Source organism: Oncorhynchus mykiss, chromosome 14, assembly GCF_057628025.1.
Source record: "Oncorhynchus mykiss isolate SJ-2025 chromosome 14, ASM5762802v1, whole genome shotgun sequence".
Taxonomy (NCBI): Eukaryota; Metazoa; Chordata; class Actinopteri; order Salmoniformes; family Salmonidae; genus Oncorhynchus; species Oncorhynchus mykiss.
In genome coordinates, this window is record NC_143035.1 from 32,773,306 (window position 1) to 32,800,735 (window position 27,430).

A 27,430-nucleotide genomic window follows, 5' to 3' on the forward strand; every position below is an offset into this window, starting at 1 on the left:
CTACAAAATACATGTATACATGTATTTTAGTGCAGCAATTTCTTATTTCCATCAAAGACTGTGCTAATAAAGATGCCACAGTAGCCTAAATGTAACTTTTAAAAAGGACTGAATACATACAGCACATGTAGCCACTTGGGACCTGAAACGTACGTAGAGCTGTGTTCTAGACCCTACTGTATCATGACATGAAACCTAGTGCTGTGTTCTAGACCCTACTGTATCATGACATGAAACATAGAGCTGTGTTCTGGACCCTACTGTATCATGACCTGAAACATTGAGCTGTGTTCTAGACCCTACTGTATAATGAAAAGTTTCCATTTCACGTTCATCATTTGATGTCCACAGCTTTACATGATCTAAGCTCTGTTCCATTTGGTTAGTCAATAATAAGTCACATTAGGTGTGGCTTCAGCCACACCTACAGGTTCACCCACTTTGAACCCACAGGCTCACAATCTGCAGAAGCAGAGAACACCTCACAGGAAATAGCACAATATCCCTATTTAACTATAACAATTTTATTTAGCATAGTTTAAAATCATTTCATGGTTCATTTATACAAATAGGCTTTTGATATACAATGATCAAAAATATAAACACACCATGTAAAGTGTTGGTCCCACGTTTCATGAGCTGAAATAAAAGATCCCAAAAAGCATATTTCTTTCAAATGTTGTGCACAAATGTGTTTACATCCCTGTTAGTGAGCATTTCTCATATCCACCTGACAGGTGTGACCTATCAAGAAGCTGATTAAACAGCATGATCATTACAAAGGTGCACCTTGTGCTGGGGGCAATAAAAGGCTACTCTAAAATGTGCAGTTTTTTCACAACACTACTCCACAGATGTCTCATGTTTTAAAGGAAGTTTCAATTGCCATGGTGACTGCAGGAATGTACACCAGAGCTGTTGCCATAGAATGAAATGTTAAATTTCTCTACCCTAAGCCGCTTCCAACGTCATTTTAGAGAATTTAGCAGTACGTCCAACCAGCCTCACAACCGCAGACCACGTGTATGACGTCGTGTGGGTGAGCGGTTTGCTGATGTCAACATTGTGCCCCATGGTGGCGGTGGGGTTATGGTATGGGCAGGCATTAGCTACAGACAACGAACACAATATCCTTTTATTGAATTTGAATGCATAGAGATAGCGTGAAACAATTTTTTTTTATGATATCTTTGACCAACAGATGCATATCTGTATTCCCAGTCATGTGAAATCCATAGATTAGGGCCTAATTAATTCATTTAAATTGACTGATTTCCTGATATGAATTGTACCTCAGTGTAATCCCAAAACATTGTGGCATAATGCATTCATATTTTTGTTCAGAATATATGAAATTACAAAAATTCTACAAACAAATCAAGTTCCCAGTGTATTACAGAGTTCCCCACACATACACACTAGCCTTGTATTACAGAGTTCCCCACACATACACACTAGCCTTGAATTACAGAGTTCCCCACACATACACACTAGCCTTGTATTACAGAGTTCCCCACACATACACACTAGCCTTGTATTACAGAGTTCCCCACACATACACACTAGCCTTGTATTACAGCGTTCCCCACACATACACACTAGCCTTGTATTACAGCGTTCCCCACACATACACACTAGCCTTGTATTACAGCGTTCCCCACACATACACACTAGCCTTGTATTACAGCGTTCCCCACACATACACACTAGCCTTGTATTACAGCGTTCCCCACACATACACACTAGCCTTGTATTATAGAGTTCCCCACACATACACACTAGCCTTGTATTACAGAGTACCCCACACATACACACTAGCCTTGTATTACAGAGTTCCCCACACATACACACTAGCCTTGTATTATAGAGTTCCCCACACATACACACTAGCCTTGTATTAGAGTTCCCCACACATACACACTAGCCTTGTATTACAGAGTTCCCCACACATACACACTAGCCTTGTATTACAGAGTTCCCCACACATACACACTAGCCTACACCATTATTTCCCAAACTCAGTCCCAGGGACCCCAAGAGGTGCACATTTGGGTTTTTGCCCTAGCACTACACAGCTGATTCAAAAATCACCAAGCTTTGATTATGTGAATTAGCTGCGTAGTGCTAGGGCAAAAACCAAACATGAACCTCTTGGGGGCCGCAGGAGTTCTGAAAACACGGGCCCACACACACACAGCTAGCTGTAAGACCGCAGACAAAAAAAACACAGGTGTGTGTTCTGTTTAGACTGAGTAAATATCAGGACACGGTAGCACAACAAGCAACCCATAGCATTTACACTGACAGACATGCTTTCATTCTCTTAAAAACACTCTAAACACAGTCTCAGCAATATGTTCAACCACAAAGCCCTGAAGGATCTCCACATGACAGAATAAAAAGTGAACTCCCTCTAGAACTTGAGGTGGAGTGGCATGTTTCTTCCACACACAGATTTTTTTCTCAAACAATAATTTGCATCTCTCCCCCTACCTAGGGGTGAACTCCCATGATTGGTTACTGTTAAGTTTATATTCAAAATACCAGTTGAACACCTGAATATATAGATTTTTTTTTTAAAGATGATATAAAATAGGAATGAGTTTTAATTGCTCTCTTGGTTTTATTCTTTAATACTCTGAGTGAGTCACAAATGGTACCCTATTACTTACTTGATGCACTAAAAACGCAGTAGGGTGCCATTTGTGATGCACATGTAAATAGGTCTGACCCTGTACATTTTCAGCATGATACCCTATCAATGTCCAGACTATACTGCCCACGTTTCCTTTACTTAATAAAATGCAAAAAAATTAAATATGCCAAAATAAATGTGCAATCTCAGCCCTATTTCCTGCTGTAGTTATTGTCAGTTATCACAGCCAGTAATCAAACCCCAGCCTCCATTTACCAGCATTATATAGGTTGTAGCATTCTAGAGGCAGACGCCAAGGGCTGTGAACACAAGTTCACACCACAACACCCACAACACTTCTCTGATGTCAGTTATAGGGCTACATCCGTCAGAGTAGACCGAGGGGAGAAACATTGTGTAATGTGGTTTCATGGAACTTTGATAAAGAAGCTTTGGTTTCATTTAAAGCTTTGGTTCTTCTGAGAGGATGTAACGTGGAGTTTAATCAACTCTAGTATCTCTCTCACACACACACACACACACACAGCTACTTAACAGTTTTGGCATCTAAAGCAAATAATCAATAAGGTAGATACAATAAACGTCAGATATCTTACAATAAGGCACATTAAAATGTAATTGGCATAAATAACTAGAAACGACAATCTGATATGTCCGTCATTCCACCATTCCTGTCAGCATTAAATCATACAAACTCACAACATTCATCCAACCAATCCATTCATTGATTTTAAAATGTCTGCACACAAACCCATTGCTTTGGCCCTTGCATCATACTTGGATTAGGCTAATATCCATCTGAAGGGACATTAAGAAGGTAAACTGGACACCTAGCTAAAGCAGAGAACCGTACAGAACAAGATGCCCAAAACGTATAGGCTATTTCCAGGTGTGTTTTCAACAGTCCTTGATGGATAGCCTGAATAACCGACTGGAGAGGCTGTGATTGAGGTCATGATTAACCTCTTACTAAGGCAGAGCTCATCTCTCCAGCTCTATCAGCCAACATGGCATATTAAGAAACATCTTAATGGTAAGGGATCATACAAAACAAAACAGACCGATTATTTACGCAGAAGCATCTTTGGAACATTGCAACAAAACATAAACAAAAATCTAGTGATAACACTAACACAGGTTTGAGTGGACTGGGAGGAGTGAGGCTATCTGCACCCTGTTGGTATAGTCAACTTGGTGATGATAGAATTAGAAGTGGATTAAACTCAGAGGACAAGGAATAGAGCCAGGGTACTCAGCTCTGACCCTACAAAGGTCCGAACAACTGGTTCTGTTCTACCTTGTAATTAATTGCACACACCAAGTGTCCCAGGTCTAAATCAGTCCCTGATTAGAGGGAAATCATCCACCTGGTGTCCCAGGTCTAAATCAGTCCCTGATTAGAGGGGAATTAGGGGAAAAAGCAGTGGAACTGACTGAGTTCCAGATTTGATTTTGAGGGGCTGGAGGAAGGAGAGAAGTGAGCTGAATCAAGAGTCTTTAAAGGCAAAGGGGCCGAGAGACAGAGGGGGCCGAGAGGCAGAGGGGGCCGAGAGGCCTGGGGGCTGAGTCTATCTCCTCCAACAAACTCAACCTTGCGCCGTCATTGTCTCTCCCTCCTTCTCCCCATCTGTGTCCCTCCATTACAACAGTACACACTTCTTGGCATTCTTTTTGGTAACGGGATACAACACGGCCCGTACTGCCTCGCTGAACACTTCCCTGACCCCTTCCTGCGTCAGAGCAGAACACTCCATGTACTTCACCGCTCCTATCTGCTTAGCCATGCTGTTCCCCTGCTGCTGTGTGGTGGGAGCTAAACCCTGCTCCTTCAGCTTCTTCACCGTCTCCCCATCACTCCTCAGGTCCCTCTTGGTCCCCACTAGGAGGATGGGCACGCTGGGGCAGTGGTGAGACACCTCCGGGTGCCACTTGTGGCGGACATTGGCGTGGGAGGAAGGACTCCCGATGGAGAAACAGATGACGAAGACGTTGGATTGGGGGTAGGACAGAGTGCGGAGGCGGTCGTACTCCTCTTGTCCGGCTGTGTCCCACAGGTTGAGGCTGATGATGCGGCCATCAACCGTCATCTGTGACAAACACACAAGTGTGTAAACATTTGTGTAACACATACGTGTAACACACACACACACACACACACACACACACACCTGGGCGCTGTAGTTGTCGAACACGGTGGGGATGTACTCCTCAGGGAAAGCGTTGGTGGTGTAGGAGATGAGGAGGCATGTTTTACCCACGGCACCGTCCCCCACCACTACACACTTTACGTTCTGCATTCTGTCTCCTGTCCTGTTGCCTTCCTAACACCGACCTACCACACGGGCTGCAGACGCTGGACAGAAAGAGGATGGGGAGAGAGGCACCAGAGAGAGGTTGGGGAGAGAGAAAGTGAGGAGAGCAGGAAAGAGAGGGAGAGAGAATAGAAGGAGAAGCGGAGTAAATGTCTGATTGATTGTTACTGCTGGACAGTTTTAGTTTCCTCTAACCTTTGTCTCAAAATCAAAGTCCACCGGCTGGAGCCTGCCGGCGAAACAGAAATCAGCAGCAGAGCACTGACTGGACTTTGTTTTGATTATTTATATAACTTTTGCTCAAGTCTTCTTAATTAGCAAGGTACCAGTTAAGTACAAGAATTTACCTATGATAAAGTGTAACGCCTGAGTAAATTAGACAACAATAAAATTGCTATCCTAGGTCGTTAACTTTTGGGCGTACCCATAAGTTACTAGCCAGCCAGCTAGATGGAAAGCTAAGGAACTAGCATGTGGAATTCCTCGAAGTTTCTACTTCCTAAACACAATAAGTAACTATCAGCCACAATTAGCACAGTGTTAGTATACATACAAGTATAACAATGGCTTGCAAGAAGTATCTATATTCAAAAAAGTTGTTTCTCTTACCACCTCTCGACTAGAGCGAAACTTTTTAGCAGTGTACAGTCAATCACAACTGCATCCGGGGACCTGTCTTAAACGCCCACCACGTTCTATGTTGATTAAGGCATCATGGTAGTTGTCGTTTTTATTCTTCTTATTTAGAGCTGATAAGTCATTCGGACGCTAGATGGCACTATAAACCATAATGCTTCATAAATAATGATCTCGCCCAGAAAATAACCTTGCTCGTTACCTTAAACATGTCTTACACTAAACATGCACGTTCAAATTTTGGTATATATTTGATTGTTTTATAAAACCGGTATGTATAGATCTCAAATCAACAACTAAATCAACAGTAGTCAGACCATGCCAAAATGTAAGCCTACAGTCAACAGAAGTCATTGGGCAGCCAAGCATGGCTCATCACAAAATGATACGGAACAAAAATATTAACACAACATTTAACAATATAAAAGATGTTACAGTTCATATAAGGCAATCAGTCAACTGAAATAAATAAATTAGGCCCGAATCTATGGATTTCACATGACTGTTAACTGTTAACACAGATAGGAATCTGTTGATCACAGATACCTTGAAAAAAAGCAGGAGCTTGGATCAGAACACCAGTCAGTATCTGGTGTGACCACCATTTGCCTCATGCAGCACGAAACATCTCCGAGTTGATCAGGCTGTTGCTTGTGGCCTGTGTACTCCTCTTCAATGGCTGTGCGAAGTTGCTGGATTTTGGCGGGAACTGGAACACGCTGTCGTACACTTCGATCCAGAGCATCCCAAACATGCTCAATGGGTGACATGTCTGGTGAGTATGCAGGCCATGGAAGAACTGAGACATTTTCAGTTTCCAGGAATTGTGTACAGATCCTTGCGACATGGGGCTGTGCATTATCATGCTGAAACATGGGGTGATGCTGGTGGATGAATGGCACGACAATGGACCTCAGGATCTCGTCACGGTATCTCTGTGCATTCAAATTGTCATCCATAAAATGCAATTCTGTTCATTGTCCATAGTTTATGCCTGCCCATACCATAACCCCACCGCCACCATGGGGCACTCTATTCACAACGTTGACATCAGCAAACCGCTCACCCACACAACACCATACACGTGGCCTGCAGTTGTGAGGCCGGTTGGACGTACTGCCAAATTTTCTAAAACAATGTTGGAGGAGGCTTATGGTAGAGAAATTCAAATGAAATGATCTGGCAACAGCTTTGGTGAACATTCCTGCAATCAGCATGCCAAATGCACGCTCCCTCAAAACTTGAGATATCTGTGGCATTGTGTAGTAGAGAGGCCTTTTATTGCCCCCCAGCACAAGGTGCACCTGTGTAATGATCATGCTGTTTAATCAGCTTCTTGATATGCCACACCTGTCAGGTGGATGGATTATATTGGCAAAGAAGAAATGTTCACTAACAGGGATGTAAACAAATTTTTGCACTAAAGTTAAGAGAAATAAGCTTTTTGTGTATATGGAAAATGTCTGGGATATTTTATTTCAGCTCATGAAACCAACACTTTACATGTTGCGTTTATATTTTATTCTGATTGATCATTTTAAATCCAGTATTGGACGGGTGCTGCACCCTGACTGACTACTCTTTTAAGCTCTTTTATGCACTTTCACTGTCTTAACTTCCATTCATTGTTACATATTGCTCAATGATATGTATGCTGCTCTCTTGATCAGGGCTCGCTTGAAAAAGAGATGTAAATCTCAGTGTGACATCTCTGTTTAAATACATCAATCATTTGGTTGGATGTCGGACAGGCCTCTCCATTTCCCAAAAATGTGACCCTTGACCGATCGCTAAAACGATCAGTTTTCCGACACCATTACAAACGGCACAGATTACACAGTGTTACTAATTACCATGTCTCATCGGCTTTGTCCACTTTCTTCTGGAGAGAACTGACACCGACTAACATGCCTTCACTGGTTACTTTTAACTTAAGGGTAGGGTACATTGGCCAGTTCTGTTCATAAACTTTGTAGAGCAACATTTATGTTTGTTGACAGTGACAGAGCGGTTGTGAGTAACTCTTCATCACAAGCAGACAAGGAATAGGAAGGGAAGCCATTTTAGAATACTTTACACTATTTCAGTCGGACCTACTCTGGCAGAGCGGGGCAGACTGGGACCCGAAATCGGGCCTGGCATTTCTAACACACCGGCCCATTTCTTTCCTTAAGGCCCCCAAACCGGTCCATTTTATTCTTAAAAGCTTCCACACCCAAGTATTAGCCAGATAATTATTGTTTTGCGCATAAAGAAATACGTTAAACAAGCCCACTGGGCTGAAAATGGACCAGCCCACCCCCACTGGCAGACTCATCAATGAAGTCACATCTCCCGTCTATACACTGATCAAGGTAAAGCAATGGATACGTCCAAAATGGCACCCTTTTCCCTATATAGCACACTGCCCTGGTCAAAAGTAGTGCACTATAAAGGGAATACAGTAGGGTGTAATTTGGGACACAGAGAGTGGTTAAGAGGTCAGTGCTGACCAACCACCAGACAACCAGGGGAGACAAAGAGGCGCCAGTTTGTTGCTCTGCCCTCCAGGAGGTTCTGGCATCATCCGTGTCACTGTGGCCTGTAAACAGAACTCTCCCACTGGACTCTTACACCCACACCCTTCTCACCCAAATTCTCCAAGGAGATTCTCTAGGACGCCTGCAGTGTCACCATGGCAACGGTTACAGGCCTGAGGAGGACTGTGTCAAGACATGGAGAGGAGGAGAGAAAAGGAGAGAAGCTGAGAGGCAGTGGAGAGAGGGAGAGAAAAGGAGATGGAAAAGAGGACAATGGTAGGACAATGGTGTGTTAGTAGAGCAGGACAGCTTTGTCTCTGGAGGAGGAAGTAGTCTCATGATGCTGATAACGAGCCAGCAGCTTGGTTAGTAGAGCAGGACAGCTTTGTCTCTGGAGGAGGAAGTAGTGTCATGATGCTGATAACGAGCCAGCAGCTTGGTTAGTAGAGCAGGACAGCTTTGTCTCTGGAGGAGGAAGTAGTCTCATGATGCTGATAGCGAGCCAGCAGCTTGGTTAGTAGAGCAGGACAGCTTTGTCTCTGGAGGAGGAAGTAGTCTCATGATGCTGATAGCGAGCCAGCAGCTTGGTTAGTAGAGCAGGACAGCTTTGTCTCTGGAGGAGGAAGTAGTCTCATGATGCTGATATCGAGCCAGCAGCTTGGTTAGTAGAGCAGGACAGCTTTGTCTCTGGAGGAGGAAGTAGTCTCATGATGCTGCTTGGTGATCAAGACAGGTCTCTAGTCTAAAATACCGTGACCAATGTCAGGCTATTCACTATAAGGTTCACATAGGTTTCTGATCAAAAGTAGTGCACTATGTAGGGAACAGGGTGCATCGGGAGGGGCACAGCAGTACGTGACCCTGCAGATGTCTGGGGGAACTCAGACTGTGGAGGATAGTAACTGCAGGAAAAAACAAATAAGCAGCGCTGTGCATTGAAGAACACCTGCCTTCGACTTCTCTGTCGTCTTTAAACAGAAAGTCCTTTAGTGACGTCATTTCTAAAACAAACAACCACACCCCGAGTCTGATTAGCAACTTTATTTGATACGTTATTTACAAATACACACAATGTTGCCATGGATAACAATTCATGCCGTTCATTTTAAGATCTTTTTGATATAAACAGCAGCAGAATATTACAGTGAGTATCCTAGCAACATGTCTCCTCTTCACTTGTTAAAGTGCGTCAGAATGAAGAGCACATTCGAGATGAGGATAACCAATAAAATCGCTCAATTACCAATAATCACTTCGATATCACACCGATTGATTGCTGATTGGGCAAATCGATAGCCCAAGGTGAGAAAACAACAAAAGTGAAATTCCATCTATTCAATCTGAGTTTGGTCCATGCATCTAATGAAACAGCACAACAGGTGTAGAAATACAGTTCTAAGAATGGCCGCTCGAAACACAGAGGGAAATTATTCCCTACATAGTGCACTCATTTGGACCAGAGCTGTTTGGGGGCCCTGGTCAAAGGTTGTGCACTATATGGGGAATAGGGTGCAATTTGGGATGCAGGTAAAATAAAATAACCTTTGAAGACGAACACGCCATTTTCAACATACAACATGCAACCTAAAAAGACTGGTCGATGAGAGTGATCTGTTGGAAGACCAAGGCACAGAGGAGGCCGCAGTGGCAAATTATTCTAAACAAATTATTTTCTTGAACAACAAATGAGGCACCCATTTCAGTAGCTTGACAAAGTCCAGGTTGGGTGTGAGGTGGTTAGAGTATCTCCTTGAAGTGCCCTGTTGCATGGACAGGACACTAGTGGATGGAGGTAGAGTGGAGAACAGAAGACAATTATATCTACAGTGACAGTACACCTACTGTCCATTTGCAAAACATGGTAAATGTAGAGTGATGTAGTGGCAGCCATTTTGTTCGCGTTGCAGTTCTTTGTCATCTTCCTGCCAGACAAGAGCGAGTATGGCAGGTACTTCGTACGTCCTTAATTGCACTTTACAATAAGACAGACCCAAGTGAAAACACCCCATCGATTCTGGACAAGCTAAATAGAGTCTGCATGGACCAGTAACTGCCTACCCCTCCAGAACAGAGAGGTCTGATACAATTCACCAAGTCATTTATTGATACCCGCATACATGTACAGTGGACACAAACATAAACACACCGAGGCATGTGGACAGAAGACTGAAAAAGTGGTATGATCTCCCACGATCACTTCCACATGGGCGAGGAGGCAGGACGGGCCATTTTAGGCCCAGGTATCCGTGTTGCTGTGGGGGTTTTGCAGGCAGGGACAGCAGCTCTAGAGGGATCTGTGCTGGGGCTCGTCTTGGTTGTTTTAGTCCTGGACACAGCTGTAACAGCTGTACGGATGGTTTTAGCTGTAGCAGAGGAGGGGCTGTGTGTGGAGCGGGGCTGAGAGGAGTGTTGGGTCTCAGAGTTGGAGGTGGGGGCAAGACGTTTGGTGACCCTGAGAGGAGAGCCTCTGACAAAGGCTGGCTGGGTGGTAGCTGTGCTACTAGTGGTGCTGGTGCTAGAAGTCCTCTCCCTCTCTGGTCCAAGCCCCAGCCCAGCTCTCTCTGATGCCCGGCGGGTCATGGTGGGTTTCCCTGGTATCTGCTGCTGGTTCTCACCCCCAGCCTGGCTCCTCTCACTCCTGGTGCTACCGCGCCGCTTCACCTCTGTCTGGGTAGTAGTAGGGCGTGTGATGGGGGAGGAGCGTATGGAGGCGCTGGGTACGGACGGGGACGCCAGATGAGTGGAACGTGGTGTAGTCTGTAAATTAGGATTTGGAACGGGGCCGGTGGGTGTCTGTGTCTCCGGTTTGGTAATAAAACGCACCCTATGGATAGCAGTATTGTTCGGTAGACCTGCACGGGGTACCAAGCCCCGCTTAGCCCCACCTCGGACAACAGGAGACTTCCCCCCGCCCCGAGAGTCCTCTTTCCCCATTGGAGACCCAGAACCAGCCCCTGGGGTCTCCGCCTGCTTCACTTTCCTCCACTTGGAGCAGAGGCTGGGTGGGGCTCTGGAGAGTGTTGTGGTAGGGGTGGGAGGAGGGGATAGGTTGTCGTAGGAATGCAGACCTCGGACCAGGGTGTGGCACTCAAGGGTTTCGCCCACACATGGGTATGACCGGTCCCTCTCCCTGTCAGGGCTGGAGACCTCTGGGCATTCCTGTGCCCGCTGTGGGCTCAGTTCTGGTAGGCTCGGAGTCAGCCAGCTCTGTTCCACAGATTCGGTTTCCCTCTGCTGGGTTGGTCCGCTCTCAGGTGAAAGCCTCAGCTCCAAGGCACGTCCTGGTGTGGTCTCATTGGCTCCCTTAGCCTCCTGGGATTGTGACTGGACACCGTCTGGGGTGGCGGTGGCCATTGATGTTTCTGATTGGCTCTCGAAGGGCTGCTGAGTCACCTGAGTAACCGTTGACCCTGTTAGCTGAGCGAGGTCAGGGTCCTGATGCGCTGCGTCTCTGACTGAGGTGTCTGTGTGTTTCGCCTGAGAAACAGTGGTAGGATCAGTCCCCTCTAGGTCATACCTGTGTCTAAGACCAATGGTATTTCTTCTCACACTGGGGATGGCAGTAGTGGTAGTGGAAGAGTGTCTATAAGGACTGGCCATAGACTTAGTGGTCAGTACACACTGGTCAGGGACTGTCCGTTCATCGTGAGTTTGAGTCACTCGAGCCGTTGGTTCATGTCGGCTATCAATGACGTTTTTAAATATTCCATGTTGGGTTTGGGTGACATAGGCAATAGTGTCCTGCCTGTTTTGGGGGAATTTGAATCTATGTCCACACTGGGTTTGAATGAAGTTAGAAGTCAGTTCATGTTGCGGTTCTGAGACTTGAGCCTGAGTTGTCCCTTCATGATTTGGTCCCTTAGTCTCCAGGACTGGTCGGTGCTGACGGACCAGGGGCTCTGTCTTGGTCTCGGTCCCCAGGGATGGTCTCTCCTGGTTGGGGTAGGTGGGGCAGGGTAGCCCTGGAGAGGTCTGGAGGTTGGAGGATCTAAGGTGGAGTTGGGGAGGTGTGTTTCTAACCAAACCTGGGGATGTCTGAATAGGAACGGAGGTGTAGTTCTGGAGGTGGTGGGAGTGCCTGCGGTTCTCCTGGGTTCTAAGGCTGCGCCGGCTCCAGGTGTGGCTCAGGTTCTCAAGGGTTTTCTCTAGGTCATTCTGGTTCTCCTGGGTTCCCGGTGGGGACACCCGACCCGTAGCCACAGCCAGGTCCAGGTCCAGCCCTGTACACACGGCCACGGAGCGACGCTTCTCCACCATCTCACGCTCCATCCGTTTCTGCTCCTTCTGTTCCCGCTCAGCGTTTTCCTGAGAGGGAACAGGACGAGTTCAATGAGTTTCAGGTAAAAGAAGAAACATCAAGTATACATTTATCAGCACAGCATCTACGCTTCTTTCTTCTGTCTACATCTACGGTATTCCATCCCACACATCCATCCCACTCATCCATCCCACTCATCCATCCCACTCATCCATCCCACTCATCCATCCCACTCATCCATCCCACACATCCATCCCACTCATCCATCCCACTACCTCATATTGCTGTCATGCAGAGGGTCGTCAATATCTTCCCAAGTTGCAAAGTCGGAAGCCCAACCTAGTTCTACAAATTATCTTCTTAAAATCCTATTTTAAAATCCAACCCTAACCTTGAATTACAACCAAAAGGCATTACAATATGTACGTAGTGGGAACCCATGCAGACAGCTTGATGTAAAACAGTCGGACTCACCTGTACGGCTCTTTGGAAGCGAAGGCAGAAGGAGTGGAAGACCCTGCAGGCCTCCTCCAGTTTAAAAGTGCTGTCATCCTCACAGAAGAACTGGACCAGAGCCTGACTGGACATCCTCATCCCCTCCACTTCATCCTCTGCTTCCTTCAGACGCTCCTCTGCCACCTAGAGAGAGAGATGGAGAAGAGGAGAGAGAAGAGAGAGAAAGGAAAGGAAAGAGAGAGCGCGAGTGCGAGCGAGCGCGAGAGACATGGAGGAGAGATGGAGAGATTGCGCGCAAGAGAGAGAGAGAGATAGCAAGATTAGACTGACTGTTTTTTTTTTTTTCGACCAAGGAGGACGAATATGAAGGGAAGAGACTCAAAAGCTCAAGAACCAAAGCCATGTGAGTTTCAGTTTTGTTCTTTGTGAGTTCATAAATTCTCACTTCACTAGACACCATAGATGTGCTGTAGATCTAGAATTATATATTTTCTAGGTCAGTGCGAGTTCTAGATCAGTGTGTGTTCTAAATCCATGTACTAGAATCTAGTTCAGGTCCATACCTCCAGGAAAGGCTGTGTGAGCTGCTGGATCTCTGCCTCCGTCTGGACACTGATCCTGAGGGATGCCACACGCCTGTGGAGCCTGGAGAGATCCTCTACTACCGACTCCTCACACAACCTATAGGAAGACAGAGACGAGAGAGATGCATCACTTTACATGACTTTAAAGGTGGGCAATATGAGATAGATGCAGAAAGTAAACAGCATAGTGGGTCCATTACCGTAACAACTAAGAGTGTGAAAAGCATGAAGCAAACCCGTACACATGCACAGATACTGTGTGTTGCATCTCGCTCATCTCAATATCTCCGGTGCTGCTCGTGGCAACGTCATTTTGCAGAGTCTACCTTCATAGATGATAGTAAAGTGATCGCTGTGAGTTTCTGTGACCAAAAGTTGGCCGAAATATATGGCTCTGGATAAAAGCATGGGTTTTTAAACCACAACCCAACCTGTTGCTGTGATCCGTGAGAGACTAGCATGCGGCAAATCAAACCATATGGGAATCTTTGTTGTAGAAGATGCTGTTAATTAAGATTATAACTCAAAGCTGTTCCCAAGCTGTGACCTACATCAAGCTATTTTCCTCTAACAGATAATGTAATACATCCAAGATTTCCCCTTTGGCCCCAGCAGGCTATCGCAGAAGCTTTTATTTAACGAGTCCGTCGTGAAGGACATACTGCTTTCCCGGGAACAGGCCCAAATCCCCGTCCTTTGCGTGAAGAGAAGATGGAGAAAAAGAGGACGGAGTTCGGGCTGCCTTCTGAGAATTAGTTGGCGATCAAATAAACCCCCACTGCCTTCTGTTCTACTAGCTAACCTGTAATCATTGGAAATTAAAATCGACGACCTACGAGGAAGATTATTCTACCAACAGGCCATTAAAAATGAAAATCTTATGCTTCACGGAGTCATGGCTGAACAACGACATTATCAACATACAGCTGGCTGGTTATACACTGTATCGGCAGGATAGAACAGCAGCCTCTGGTAAGACAAGGGGGCAGACTATTTATATTTGTAAACAACAGCTGGTGCACGATATCTAAGGAAGTCTCAAAGTTTTGCTCGCCTGAGGTAGAGTATCTCATGATAAGCTTGAAGACCACACTATCTACCTAGAGAGTTTTCATCTGTATTTTTCGTAGCTGTCTACAGACCACCACAGACTGATGCTGGCAGTAAGGCCGCACTGAATGAGCTGTATTCCACCATAAGCAAACAGGAAAACACTCATCCAGAGACGTTCCTAGTGGCTGGGGATTTTAATGCAGGGAAACAAATCCATTTTACCAAATTTCTATCAGCATGTTAAATGTGCAACCAGAGCGAGAAAAAAAACAACTCTAGACCAACCTTATTCCATACACAGAGATGCGTACAAAGATCTCCCTCACCCTTTGGCATATCTGATCATAATTATATCCTCCTGGTTCCTGCTTACAAGAAAAAATTAAAGCAGGAAGCACCAGGGACTCGGCCAATAAAAAAGTGGTCAGATGAAGCAGATGCTAAGCTACAGGACTGTTTTTCTAGCACAGACTAGAATATGTTCCGGGAATCTACAGATGGCATTGAGGAATACACCACATCAGTCATTGGCTTAATAAGTGCACAGTGACCGTACGTACATACCCCAACTAGAAGCCATGGATTACAGGCAATATCAGCATCGAGCTAAAGGCTAGAGCTGCTGCTTTCAAGGAGCGGGACTCTAACCTGGAAGCTTATAAGAAATACCACTATGCCCTCCGACAAACCATCAAACAGGCAAAGCATCAATACAGGACTAAGATTGAATCATATTACACTGGCTCTGACGCTCGTCAGATGTGGCAGGGCTTACAAACCATTACAGACTACAAAGGGAAGCACTGAGAGAGAGAGCTGCCCAGTGACACAAGCCTACCAGACGAGCTAAACTACTTCTATGCTCATTTCGAGGCAAATAACACTGAAACATGCATGAGAGCACCAGCTGTTCTGGACAACTATGTGATCACGCTCTCAACATTCACAAGGCCGCAGGGCCAGAAGGATTACCAGGACGTGTACTGCGAGCATGCGCTGACCAACAGGCAGGTGTCTTCACTGAAATGTTCAACCTCTCCTTGTCTGAGTCTGTAATACCAACATGTTTTAAGCAGACCACCATAGTGCCTGTGCACAAGAACACTAAGGAAACCTGCCTAAATGACTACTGACCCATAGCACTCACGTCTGTAGCCATGAAATACTTTGAAATGCTGGTCATGGCTCACAACACCATTATCCCAGAAACCCTAGACCCACTCCAATTTACATACCGCCCTAACAGATCCACAGATGATGCAATCTCTATTGCACTCCACACAGGTTTGTAGGCCTTCTTGCTCGCACACGGTTTTTCAGTTCTGCCAAAAAATGTTCTACAGGATTGAGGTCAGGGCTTTGTGATGGCCACTCCAATACCTTGACTTTGTTGTCCTTAAGCCATTTTACCACAACTTTGAAGTATGCTTGGGGTAATTGTCCATTTGGAAGACCCATTTGCGACCAAGCTTTAACTTCCTGACTGATGTCTTGAGATGTTGCTTCAATATAACCACATCATTTTCCTTCCTCATGAAGCTATCAATTTTGTGAAGTGCACCAGTCCCTTCTGCAGCAAAGCACCCCCACAACATGACGCTGCCACCCCCATGCTTCACAGTTGGGATGGTGTTCTTCGGCTTGCAAGCCTCCCCCTTTTTCCTCCAAACTAAACGATGGTCATTATGGCCAAACAGTTCTATTTTTGTTTCATCAAACCAGAGGACATTTCTCCAAAAAGCTTTGTTTAAATTACATTATTTTCTGGAATTTTCCAAGCTGTTTAAAGGCACAGTCAACTTACTGTATGTAAACTTCTGACCCACTGGAATTGTGATACAGTGAATTTGAAGTGAAATAATCTGTCTGTAAACAATTGTTGGAAAAATGACTTGTGTCATGGACAAAGTAAATGTCCTAATCGACTTACCAAAACTATAGTTTGTTAACAAGAAATGTGTAGTGGTTGAAAAACTAGTTTTAATGACTCCAACCTAAGTGTATGTAAACTTCCGACTTCAACTGTACCTTGTGTCAACTGAAGCTTATCCTCAATACTGACAAAACTAAACTAATGGTGCTTTCTAAAGCAAGAAATAGACATCTCAACCTTTCCCCTAATACTACTTGCCAGGGCAATGAGATTGAGGTTGTAACCTCATAAATACCTTAGAATTTTTATTGATGACGGCCTCCTTTAAATAGCATATTCAACAATTACAAAAAGATTGAAGCTGAAGTTGGGATTTTATTTCAGGAATAAGGCCTGTTTTTCTTTTGAAGCCAGAAGGAGGCTAGTACCCGCTACATTTATGCCTTTAATGGGATATTTTATATATGAACGCTTCCGCTCAGTGTTTGAGATCAATTGACACCCTTTACCATGGCACTTTGAGATTTATTTTAAACTGCAAAACCCTTACGCACCACTGCACTTTATGAACAAAGATTGGCTGGCCTTCTCTAGTCAATCGTAGGATCAGTCACTTTTATTTACAAAGCCATTTTGGGTTTACTACCACCATATTATTTGGCTCTGTACCGGTACCCCCTGTATATAGCCTTGCTATTGTTATTTTACTGCTGCTCTTAAATGACTTATTCCTTTCATTTCTTATTCTTATTTTTAAAAAAATTCAGCTGCATTGTTGGTTAGGAGCATGTAAGTAAGCATTTCACTTCATTGTATTCGGTGACTAATAACATTTGATTTGATTGGCTGAGGGAAATTGATTATAAAAAGATTGTGGGGCTGTTTTGTTAGACTTCAGTGTGCCCTTTGACATTGTCGATCATAGTCTGCTGCTGGAAAAACTTGTGTTATGGCTTTACACCCCCTGCTATATTGTGGATAAAGAGTTACCCATCTAACAGAACACAGGTGTTCTTTAATGAAAATAATCAGGAATTCCCCAAGGCAGCTGTCTAGGCCCATTACATTTTTCAATCTTTACTAATGAATTGCCACTGGCTTTGAGTAAAGTGTATCTATGTATGCGAGTGACTCAACACTATACATGTTAGCTACTACAGTGACTGAAACGGCTGCAACACTCAACAAAGAGTTGCAGTTAGTTTCATAGTGGGTGGCAAGGAATAAGTTAGTCCTAAATATTTCTAAAACTAAAAGCATTGTATTTGGGACAAATCATTCACTAAACCCTAAACCTCAACTACGTCTCGTAATGACTAATGTGGAAATTGAGCAAGTTGAGGTGATGAAACTGCTTGGAGTTAACCTGGATTGTAAACTGTCATGGTCAAAACATATTAATACAACAGTAGCTAAAATGGGGAGAAGTCTGTCCATGGTAAAGCGTTGCTCTACCTTCTTGACAGCACTGTCAACAAAGTAGGTCCTAAAGGCCCTAGTTCTGTCGCACTTAGAGTACTGTTCAGTCGTGTGGTCAGGTTCCACAAAAAAGGACTTAGGAAAATTGCAATTGGTTAAGAACAGGGCAACAAGGCTGGCCCTTGGATGTACACAGAGCTAATATTAATAATATGCATGTCATTCTCTTCTGGCTCAAAGTGGAGGAGAGATTGACTTCATCACTACTTGTATTTATGAGAGGTATTGACATGTTGAATGCACCGAGCTGTCTGTCTGAACTATAGGCACACAGCTCGGACACCCATCCCCAAGTCCAGAACAGACTATAGAGGGCGCACAGTACTAAATAGAGCCATGACTACATGGAACTCTATTCCACATCAAGTGACTCATGCAAGCAGTAAATAACAGATTAAAACAAAACACCTTATGGAACAGCGGGGACTGTGAAGCAATACGAACACAGGCACAGACACATGCATACAAACACACAATAACATACACACTATACACACACGTACATATGGATTTTGTACTGTATATATGTGGTAGTGGAGTAGGAGCCTGAGGGCACACAGTCTGAATGTATTGTACTGTTTTTAAAATGGTATGAACTGTCTTAATTTTGCTGGAGCCCAGGTAGCTGCTAATGGGGATCCTTAATAAATACAGACACCGATACCCACAGAGTAACTGACAGTAAGAGTGTTTCCCAAATGGCACCCTATTCCCTTTATAGTGCACTATATCTAGAGCTCTGGTAGTGCACTATATAGGGAATAGGGTGCCACTTGTGGACTCAATCTAAGGGTCCTACATAGCTAACCAAACCCAACCGAGCCGTGATATTGAAACAGACATGTTGCTCATGACAAGGGGATAGCTATATCACTAACAGCTGGACAGTACCGTAACACAATACAGTCCAGTTGGAGGGGTGTGTGTGTGTGTGTGTGTGTGTGTGTGTGTGTGTGTGTGTGTGTAGCCTGCGGATCTCATATGCTCCCCAGAAGCAGCCAAAACACCACGGGCCACGTTCAAACACTTCCGATTGCTTCCTTCCTTCTTTCCTCCGTTTAATTAACTAATTCAGTACAGATCTACTGGATTGGTTAATAGCAATGAAGTGAAAATCTTACTTTATATGCAGATCAAGCAAATATCTGTTTTTCCCACCAGGTAGATTTTCAAACTATTAGAACTGTGGCGCGTTCAGTGTGGCAATGTTTTGGAACATTCGGATAGAACTATGTAATATAGAAAAAACATGCCTCTCTGACATGTAGAACAATGAATCATGTTGGCTCTATTTGTGGCATTTCTATTTGCAAAGTTTGACAGCGTCTGGCAACTGAACGTTGCCCAGTCCCCTATGAGGAAGGAAGGGAAGCATTTCTAATCTTGGGAGGGATCTATATTATTGGCTCTTACTGACCTGGAGGCGGGGCCGACGTGTCCTAGTTGGCCGGGAAACGACAGTAAACTCTGGTCCTTTTTCACTGCTTCCTGTGGAGACAGAGACAGAGCTGATCCAGCTATTGTTTCACACAGTGAGCCCTCATAATTCTGGATGAATCATTGCATTGTGTCACAATTCAGTGTGTTGATGTGGTTATTGTGAATTCATGGTTGGTCAAATACAACAAATAGTTTGAAAGAGATTTTGAAGACCTGTTTTATCTGTGCCAGTTGAACAATTTAGCTAAATAAGAAAAAGTATCTAGTTTTTCCAAAGGAAACTAAATGAGCAGTCTGTCAGATGGTTGTTAGTCTTCAATAAAAGGGATGAATTTTGTTGTCTTTGAACTACATCTGGAGAGAATTAATTTAGATGTGTGGAATATTACTGCTACAGCTATAAGTAGGTCTTGACTGAAAGATAAACTAAAGTCAAGCACTTCAAGGGTCACTGAGTATACAAAACATTATGAACAGCTGCTCTTTCCATGACAGACTGACCAGGTGAAAGCTATGATCTCTTAATGATGTTGCTTGTTACTTTAATCAGTGTAGATGAAGGGGAGGAGACAGGTTAAATAATAACTTTTAAGTCTTGAGACAATTGATACATGGATTGTGTATGTTTGCCATTCAGAGGGTGAACGGGCAAGACAAAATCTTTAAGTGCCTATGAAAGGAGTATGGTAGTAGGTGACAGGCGCACCGATGTGTGTCATGAACTGCAGTGCTGCTGGGTTTTTCACGCTCAAGAGTTTCCTGTGTGTATCAAGAATGGTTCACCACCCAAAGGACATCCAGCCAACTTGACACAACTGTGGGAAGCATTGGAGTCAACATGGGCCAGCATCCCTGTGGAACGCTTTCCACACCTTGTAAAATCCATGCCCTGACAAATTGAGGCTGTTCTGAGGGCAAAAAAGGTCGGGGTGAAACTCAATATTAGGAAGGTGTATATTTGACGACGTCGGGGCGAGGGGTGCTGAAGTACAGTAGGATCAGTTTGGCACTTTAGATGATAATGAATACAGCTACAGTATATGAGTAATAGATACCTGATCCTAGATCAGATCTTACCATGGCCACAAAGTGCAGGAGGTTCATGCCTGGTTTGTTGGCTTTAGTGTCGGCCAGTTTGAGCAGGGAAGGGATTCGAAACCCTGCTGCGTTGCCTGCGTACCCACCCTGAGGTCAAATACAGTAGGTCAGTGAAAAGAGGTCACACACAAACCTGACATCTTAAACAAACACATTACAAAACACAGATGCCGTCAGAGTGATGCTCTGGAACACACCGCAGTCCACACCCCAGTCCAACACCCCAGTCCAACACCCCAGTCCAACACCCCAGTCCACACCCCAGTCCAACACCCCAGTCCAACACCCCAGTCCAACACCCCAGTCCACACCCCAGTCCAACACCCCAGTCCAACACCCCAGTCCAACACCCCAGTCCAACACCCCAGTCCAACACCCCAGTCCACACCCCAGTCCAACACCCCAGTCCACACCCCTGTCCAACACCCCAGTCCAACACCCCAGTCCAACACCCCAGTCCAACACCCCAGTCCAACACCCCAGTCCACACCCCAGTCCAACACCCCAGTCCAACACCCCAGTCCACACCCCAGTCCAACACCGCAGTCCACACCCCAGTCCAACACCAGCAGCATTGTGCACACAGATAAAGAACGTCTCTCTCTTTCATCTGAAAGGTAAAAAGAAAGGAGGAGAAAAAAGAAAACATGAATACTCACAGCATTCATGTAGTTTCCTGCCTTCAGAACCAGACGGAGGATGGAGTGCAGCTCAGGACAGCTCAACAGCTCTGAGAGAGAGAGAGAGAGAGAGAGAGAGACCATTGAGAGAAATATCGAGAGACCGAGAGAGAAAGATTTGGAAAGAATTAACAAAATAAATCAGTGCAAACAATAATCTATAAAAAGAGAGTCTATATAGAATATATAGAATACAGAATATCTGACCACTGTTACTGACCCAAACTTAAAGAAAGCTTTGACTATGTACAGACTCAGTGAGCATAGCCTTGCTATTGAGAAAGGCCGCCGTAGGCAGACATGGCTCTCAAGAGAAGACAGGCTATGTGCTCACTGCCCACAAAATGAGGTGGAAACTGAGCTGCACTTCCTATCCTCCTGCCCAATGTATGACCATATTAGAGAGACATATTTCCCTCAGATTACACAGATCCACAAAGAATTCAAAAACAAACCCAATTTTGATAAACTCCCATATCTACTGGGTGAAATTCCACAGTGTGCCATCACAGCAGCAAGATGTGTGACCTGTTGCCACGAGAAAAGGGCAACCAGTGAAGAACAAACACCTTTGTAAATACAACCCATTTTTATGCTTATTTATTTTATCTTGTTTCCTTTAACCATTTGTACATTGTTAAAACACTGTATATATATATATATAATATGACATTTGTAATGTCTTTATTGTTTTGAAACTTCTGTATGTGTAATGTTTCCTGTTAATTTTTATTGTTTATTTCACTTTTGTATATTATCTACCTCACTTGCTTTGGCAATGTTAACACATGTTTCCCATGCCAATAAAGCCCTTGAATTGAATTGAATTGAGAGAGACAGACCGAGAGAGAGAGAGAGAGAAAGAGACAGACCAAGAGACATACATGTTAAGAAATTAATGAGTTAGTCATTCGGTTTTACACCAATAAACATCAAACATCACTTAATGCTAACTTCAAAGTTTCTGATGACTTAGATGTCGTCTGTCAGCGACCCTGTATAAAACTGGTGAATAAAACTCATATCTTCATTAGACGAAAAGCCACGTGCCAAATCCAACGCCTGTGGCCCATCTGTGGCCTACAGTACAAAGCATCACTAATTCTGGACAAACTTTAGATTACCTTCCCAGACTAAACTCAAACAAGACTGAGAACTCAAAGGGGAAAATAAAAACCCCTGCTGGTGATTAAAGGGGAAACTAAAAACCATTGGTCTTATCTAAAAAGGGAAGTGGATGGGCCACAAAAGGGTTTAAAGAGACAGTGATGAGGAGTAGAGTAGGCCTAATCTAAAAACCTACTTTCACCATTTCATACTAAACTGAAACAAGAGCACTAAAACGGGACATGACTGGTATGGACGTGAACAGCCACATAAAGGAGTTTAAAAAGGGGCAGTAATTGGGAGTAGAGTAGGCCTAGGGTTCATCCCAAATGGCACCCTATGCCCTACATAGTGCACAACCTTTGACCAGATCCCTATGGAACCTGGTCAACAGTAGTACACTATATAGGGAATAGGGTACCATTTGGGACGAACACTTAACTATAAAGGCCGTGCTGACGGTTTACCTCTGGCCGCCTCCCTCAGACATCTGGCCGCCAAACAGAGAGAGGTCACGGCAGGGTCAAACTCCTCTTGCAGGATCATGGCATCCAGACGCAGACGAAAGCTAATGGGGAAGAAAATGGGAGGAGAGGAGGGATGAGGAGAGGAGGAGGTAGAGGAGAGAAGAGGAGGGGGGGGGAGAGGATGAGAGGAGGGGGAGGAGCGGATGAGAGGATGAGGGGAGGAGGAGGTAGAGGAGAGAAGAGGAGGAGGGGGAGGAGAGGATGAGGGAAAGGTGAGGTAGAGGAGGAGGGGGAGGAGAGGATGAGGGCAGGAGGTGGTAGAGGAGAGAAGAGGAGGAGGGGGAGGTAGAGGAGGAGGTAGAGGAGAGAAGGGGAGGAGGGGGAGGAGGTGGTGGAGGAGAGAATAGGAGGAGGGGGAGGAGAGGAGGAGGAGGTAGAGGAGAGAAGAGGAGGAGGGGGAGGAGAGGAGGAGGTGGTAGAGGAGAGAAGAGGAGGAGGGGGAGGAGGTAGAGGAGAGTAGAGGAGGAGGAGGGGGAGGAGAGGATGAGGGGAGGAGGTGGTAGAGGAAAGAAGAGGAGGAGGGGGAGGAGGAGGTAGAGGAGAGAAGAGGAGGAGGGGGAGAAGATGATGAGGGAAAGGGGAGGTAGAAGATGAGGGTGAGGAGAGGATGAGGGGAGGAGGTGGTAGAGGAGAGAAGAGGGGGAGGGGGAGGTAGAGGAGAGAAGAGGAGGAGGGGGAGGAGAGGATGAGGTGAAAGGGGAGGTAGAAGTGGAGGGGGAGGAGAGGATGAGGGGAGGAGTTGGTAGAGGAGAGAAGAGGAGGAGGGGTAGGTAGAGGAGAGAAGAGGAGGAGGGGGAGGTAGAAGAGAGAATAGGAGGAGGGGGAGGAGAGGATGAGGTAGAGGAGAGAAGAGGAGGAGAGGGAGGGGAGGAGGAGGTAGAGGAGAGAAGAGGAGGAGGGGGAGGGGAGGAGGAGGTAGAGGAGAGAAGAGGAGGAGGGGGAGGGGAGGAGGAGGTAGAGGAGAGAAGAGGAGGAGGGGGAGGGGAGGAGGAGGTAGAGGAGAGAAGAGGGGGAGGAGGAGGTAGAGGAAAGAAGAGGAGGAGGGGGAGGAGAAGGTAGAGGAGAGAAGAGGAGGAGGGGGAGGATGGAAGTGGTTAGAGCCTAATCGATCCTCAGAGACACACACATCAGTGCAAAGCTAGTGAATCAACCAGTAGTGTGTGGAGGGAGGGGTCACTGCAAAACGAGGAGATAGACCGTCACCCTGAGAAAAGCAGATCAATTGGAATATTTTGCACCATAGTTAGAAATTCAGGATCAGGGTTTGTAATCATTGTAAAACACGAGGTGCTGAAAGTTCTAAGGATTGAGTGGTATACCTGGGGACTTCCACTAGCAGAATCATGAAGAGGTCAGGCTCCCCAAGCCCACTGCGTTCGGCCTTGAACCTCTTCAGACGAGCCTCCTGTGAAAATACCCAGATGGACAGCATAGAGAAGTGATCAGTCAGTTCTGTTCAATTCTACAAGCCTCATTACTTTTACTGGGAATTCCACACAGCTTTAATCGAGTCCAGTGTTAAAACCCCCCATCACCCTGGGTGAGTCTAGTGGTAAAAACCCCCATCACCCTGGGTGAGTCTAGTGGTAAAAACCCCCATCACCCTGGGTGAGTCCAGTGTTAAAAACACCCATCACCCTGGGTGAGTCTAGTGGTAAAAACCCCCATCACCCAGGGTGAGTCTAGTGGTAAAAACCCCCATCACCCTGGGTGAGTCTAGTGGTAAAAACCCCCATCACCCTGGGTGAGTCTAGTGGTAAAAACCCCCATCACCCTGGGTGAGTCTAGTGGTAAAAACCCCCATCACCCTGGGTGAGTCTAGTGGTAAAAACCCCCATCACCCTGGGTGAGTCTAGTGGTAAAAACCCCCATCACCCTGGGTGAGTCTAGTGGTAAAAACCCCCATCACCCTGGGTGAGTCTAGTGGTAAAAACCCCCATCACCCTGGTAAAAAAAAAACATCACCCAGGGTGAGTCCAGTGGCAAAACCCCCATCAACCAGGGTGAGTCTAATGGTAAAAACCCCATCACCCAGGGTGAGTCTAATGGTAAAAAACTCATCACCCAGGGTAAGTCCAGTGGTAAAAACCCCATCACCCAGGGTGAGTCTAGTGGTAAAACCCCCATCACCCAGGGTGAGTCCAGTGGTAAAACCCCCATCACCCAAGGTGATTCTTATGACTGTTATATTATTATAACCATGTCCATATACAACACGTGCAGTCATTGGCAACATCTTTTACAACATGTATTATCAGTAAGCATTTCTCAATGATGATGTAATGGCAAACTGTTGATCAGGATAAGGAGAACCAGATGATGAGAGGAGTGGGGGGGCTACAGGCTAGTCAGCGTTGTTGCAGTAGGAGCTACGGTGTGTCGGAGAGGACACAGAGCAGAGACTTTACCTCGTCTGCGTCAGGCAGCAGTTTGCAGAGCTCGGACAGTTTCTCGGCCCCGTAGCGGGTCCCGACCCCCTGCCGGATATCCTCCACTATCTCCTGGACAGCCCTGTAGAAACATGACAACACACATCAGCTCTATGGATGACTTCTCTCACACACACACACACACACACACACACACACACACACACACACACACACACACACACACACACACACACACACAGGTCCTTAGAGGTTGAGATACCGCCAGACAGAAAGAGCAGAAACTAGCCAGTTCCTGACATTATGACCTCCAGGAGCCAGGAGTCCATTACCTTAATCTGCCTGACTCCCTCCAAATGATGAATCAGTCCAGGTGACTCAACCCCTCCAGGAGCCAGGAGTCCATTAGAGATACCGCTCTCCTTTCATCTGCCTGACTCCCTCCAAATGATGAATCAGTCCAGGTGACTCAACCCCTCCAGGAGCCAGGAGTCCATTAGAGATACCGCTCTCCTTTCATCTGCCTGACTCCCTCCACTTCTACCCCCTCTTTACCGGACTTTCTCTCTCTCGGTTATTTTCCCCTCCCCCCACTATTTCCCTGACTTCCCTCTCTCCTACTCTTTCTTTCCCTTCCCTTATTACATACATACACTGAACAAAAATATAAAAACACCACATGCAACAATTTCAAAGATTTTACTGAGTTACAGTTCATAAGGAAATCAATTAATTAGGTCTTAATCGATGGATTTCACATGACTGGGAATACAGATATGCATATGTTGGTCACAGATACCTTAAAACAAAAAGGACCTTGGATCACAAAACCAGTCAGTATCTGGTGTGACCAACATTTGCCTCATGCAGTGCGAAACATCTCCTTCACATAGAGTTGTTCAGGCTGTTGATTGTGGCCTGTGGAATGTTGTCCCACTCCTCTTCAATGGCTGTGTTAAGTTGCTGGATATTGATAGGAACTGGAACCTGCTGTCGTACACGTCGATCCAGAGCATCCCAAAGAGGCTGAATGGGTGACATGTCTGGACAATATGTAAGCCACTGGGACATTTTCAGGAATTGTGTACAGATCCTTGCGACACGGGGCCGTGCATTATCATGCTGAAACATCAGGTGGTGGCGGCAGATGAATGGGCCTCAGGATCTCGTCACGGTATCTCTGTTCATTCAAATTGCAAAATCAATAAAAAGCAACTGTGTTCGTTGTCCGTAGCTTATTTCTGCCCATACGCTAACCCCACCGCCACCATGGGGTACTCTGTTCACAATGTTGACATCAGCAAACCGCTCGCCCACACAACGCCGTCCACTGTCTGCCTTCTGCCCGGTACAGTTGAAACCGGGATTCATCTGTGAAGGGCACACTTCTCCAGCGTGCCAGTGGTCATCGAAGCTGAGCATTTTCCCACTGAAGTTGGTTGTGACGCCGAACTGCAGTCAGGTCAAGACCCTGGTGAGGATGTCAAGCATGCAGATGAGCTTCCCAGAGACGGTTAATGAAATTCTTCAGTTGTGCAGAAATTCTTCCACAGTTTCATCAGCTGACCGGGTGGCTGGTCTCAGATGATCCTACAGCTGAAGAAGCCGGATGTGGAGGTCCTGGGCTGGTGTGGTTACACGTGGTCTGCGGTTGTGAGGCCGGTTGGACATACTGCCAAATTCTCTAAAACAACGTTGAAGGCGGCTTATGGTAGAGAAAAGAACCTTCATGTAGTCAGCATACCAATTGCACGCTCCCTCAAAAACATCTGTGGCATTGTGTTGTGTGACAAAACTGCACATTTTAGAGTAGCCTTTTATTGTCCCCAGCATAAGGTGCACCTGTGTAATGATCATGCTGTTTAATCAGCTTCTTGATATGCCACACCTGTCAAGTTAATGGATTATCTTCACTAATACCATGGCTCTGTTGGCCCTGTGTTCACTCATACCATGGCTATGTCTGAATCACAGATAATACTAACCTTAATGAACTGCACGGGGCTCAACTGGGGTTATCCTGATTAATAAGAGTTCAATAAAAACGTTTTTTTTTGCCTCTGCCTTTGTCCTATGCAGACCTGAATGCTGGATACAATAATAGTCGACACAGTTGAAATACAGCATAATGAAAAGACAGAGGGAAGTAGTACAGTCGTGGCCAAAAGTTTGGAGAATGACACAAATATTAATTTTCACAAAGTCTGCTGCCTCAGTTTGTATGATGGCAATTAGCATATACTCCAGAATGTTATGAAGAGTGATCAGATGAATTGCAATTAATTGCATAGTCCCTCTTTGTTGTGCAAATTAACTGAATCCCCCAAAAACATTTCCACTGCATTTCAGCCCTGCCACAAAG

The 27,430-nt window shown here is 45.5% G+C and overlaps 2 protein-coding genes across 4 annotated transcripts in view; both read right to left on the reverse strand.

The window, feature by feature from the left end:
• Window positions 1-508: 508 nt before the first annotated feature.
• On the reverse strand, window positions 509-5,665 carry LOC110489151 (rho-related GTP-binding protein RhoG). 2 transcript variants are annotated; one of them, XM_021561757.3, is made up of 3 exons: window positions 5,578-5,665; window positions 4,825-5,000; window positions 509-4,743 (listed from the first exon to the last, which is right to left on the reverse strand). In XM_021561757.3, exons 2-3 carry the CDS (start codon window positions 4,951-4,953, stop codon window positions 4,297-4,299), a joined length of 576 nt encoding a protein of 191 aa, XP_021417432.1. In that variant the 5' UTR covers window positions 4,954-5,000; window positions 5,578-5,665; the 3' UTR covers window positions 509-4,296. The 2 variants fall into 2 exon arrangements, with proteins under 2 accessions (XP_021417432.1, XP_021417431.1); XM_021561756.3 differs by having other exon boundaries at window positions 4,825-5,009.
• A 3,484-nt stretch (window positions 5,666-9,149) lies between these two features.
• LOC110489150 (uncharacterized) overlaps window positions 9,150-27,430 on the reverse strand; it is a 33,779-nt gene continuing 15,498 nt past the window's right edge. For both annotated transcript variants that reach the window (XM_036943334.2, XM_036943335.2), the window contains exons 4-12: window positions 25,087-25,189; window positions 23,998-24,083; window positions 22,619-22,719; window positions 21,024-21,094; window positions 20,344-20,451; window positions 19,244-19,314; window positions 13,401-13,518; window positions 12,856-13,020; window positions 9,150-12,428 (exon numbers count right to left, since the gene is read on the reverse strand). In XM_036943334.2, the coding sequence (XP_036799229.2) occupies window positions 10,317-12,428; window positions 12,856-13,020; window positions 13,401-13,518; window positions 19,244-19,314; window positions 20,344-20,451; window positions 21,024-21,094; window positions 22,619-22,719; window positions 23,998-24,083; window positions 25,087-25,189 (2,935 nt within the window). In that variant the 3' untranslated portion in view covers window positions 9,150-10,316. The remainder of the gene's footprint in view (window positions 12,429-12,855; window positions 13,021-13,400; window positions 13,519-19,243; window positions 19,315-20,343; window positions 20,452-21,023; window positions 21,095-22,618; window positions 22,720-23,997; window positions 24,084-25,086; window positions 25,190-27,430) is intronic.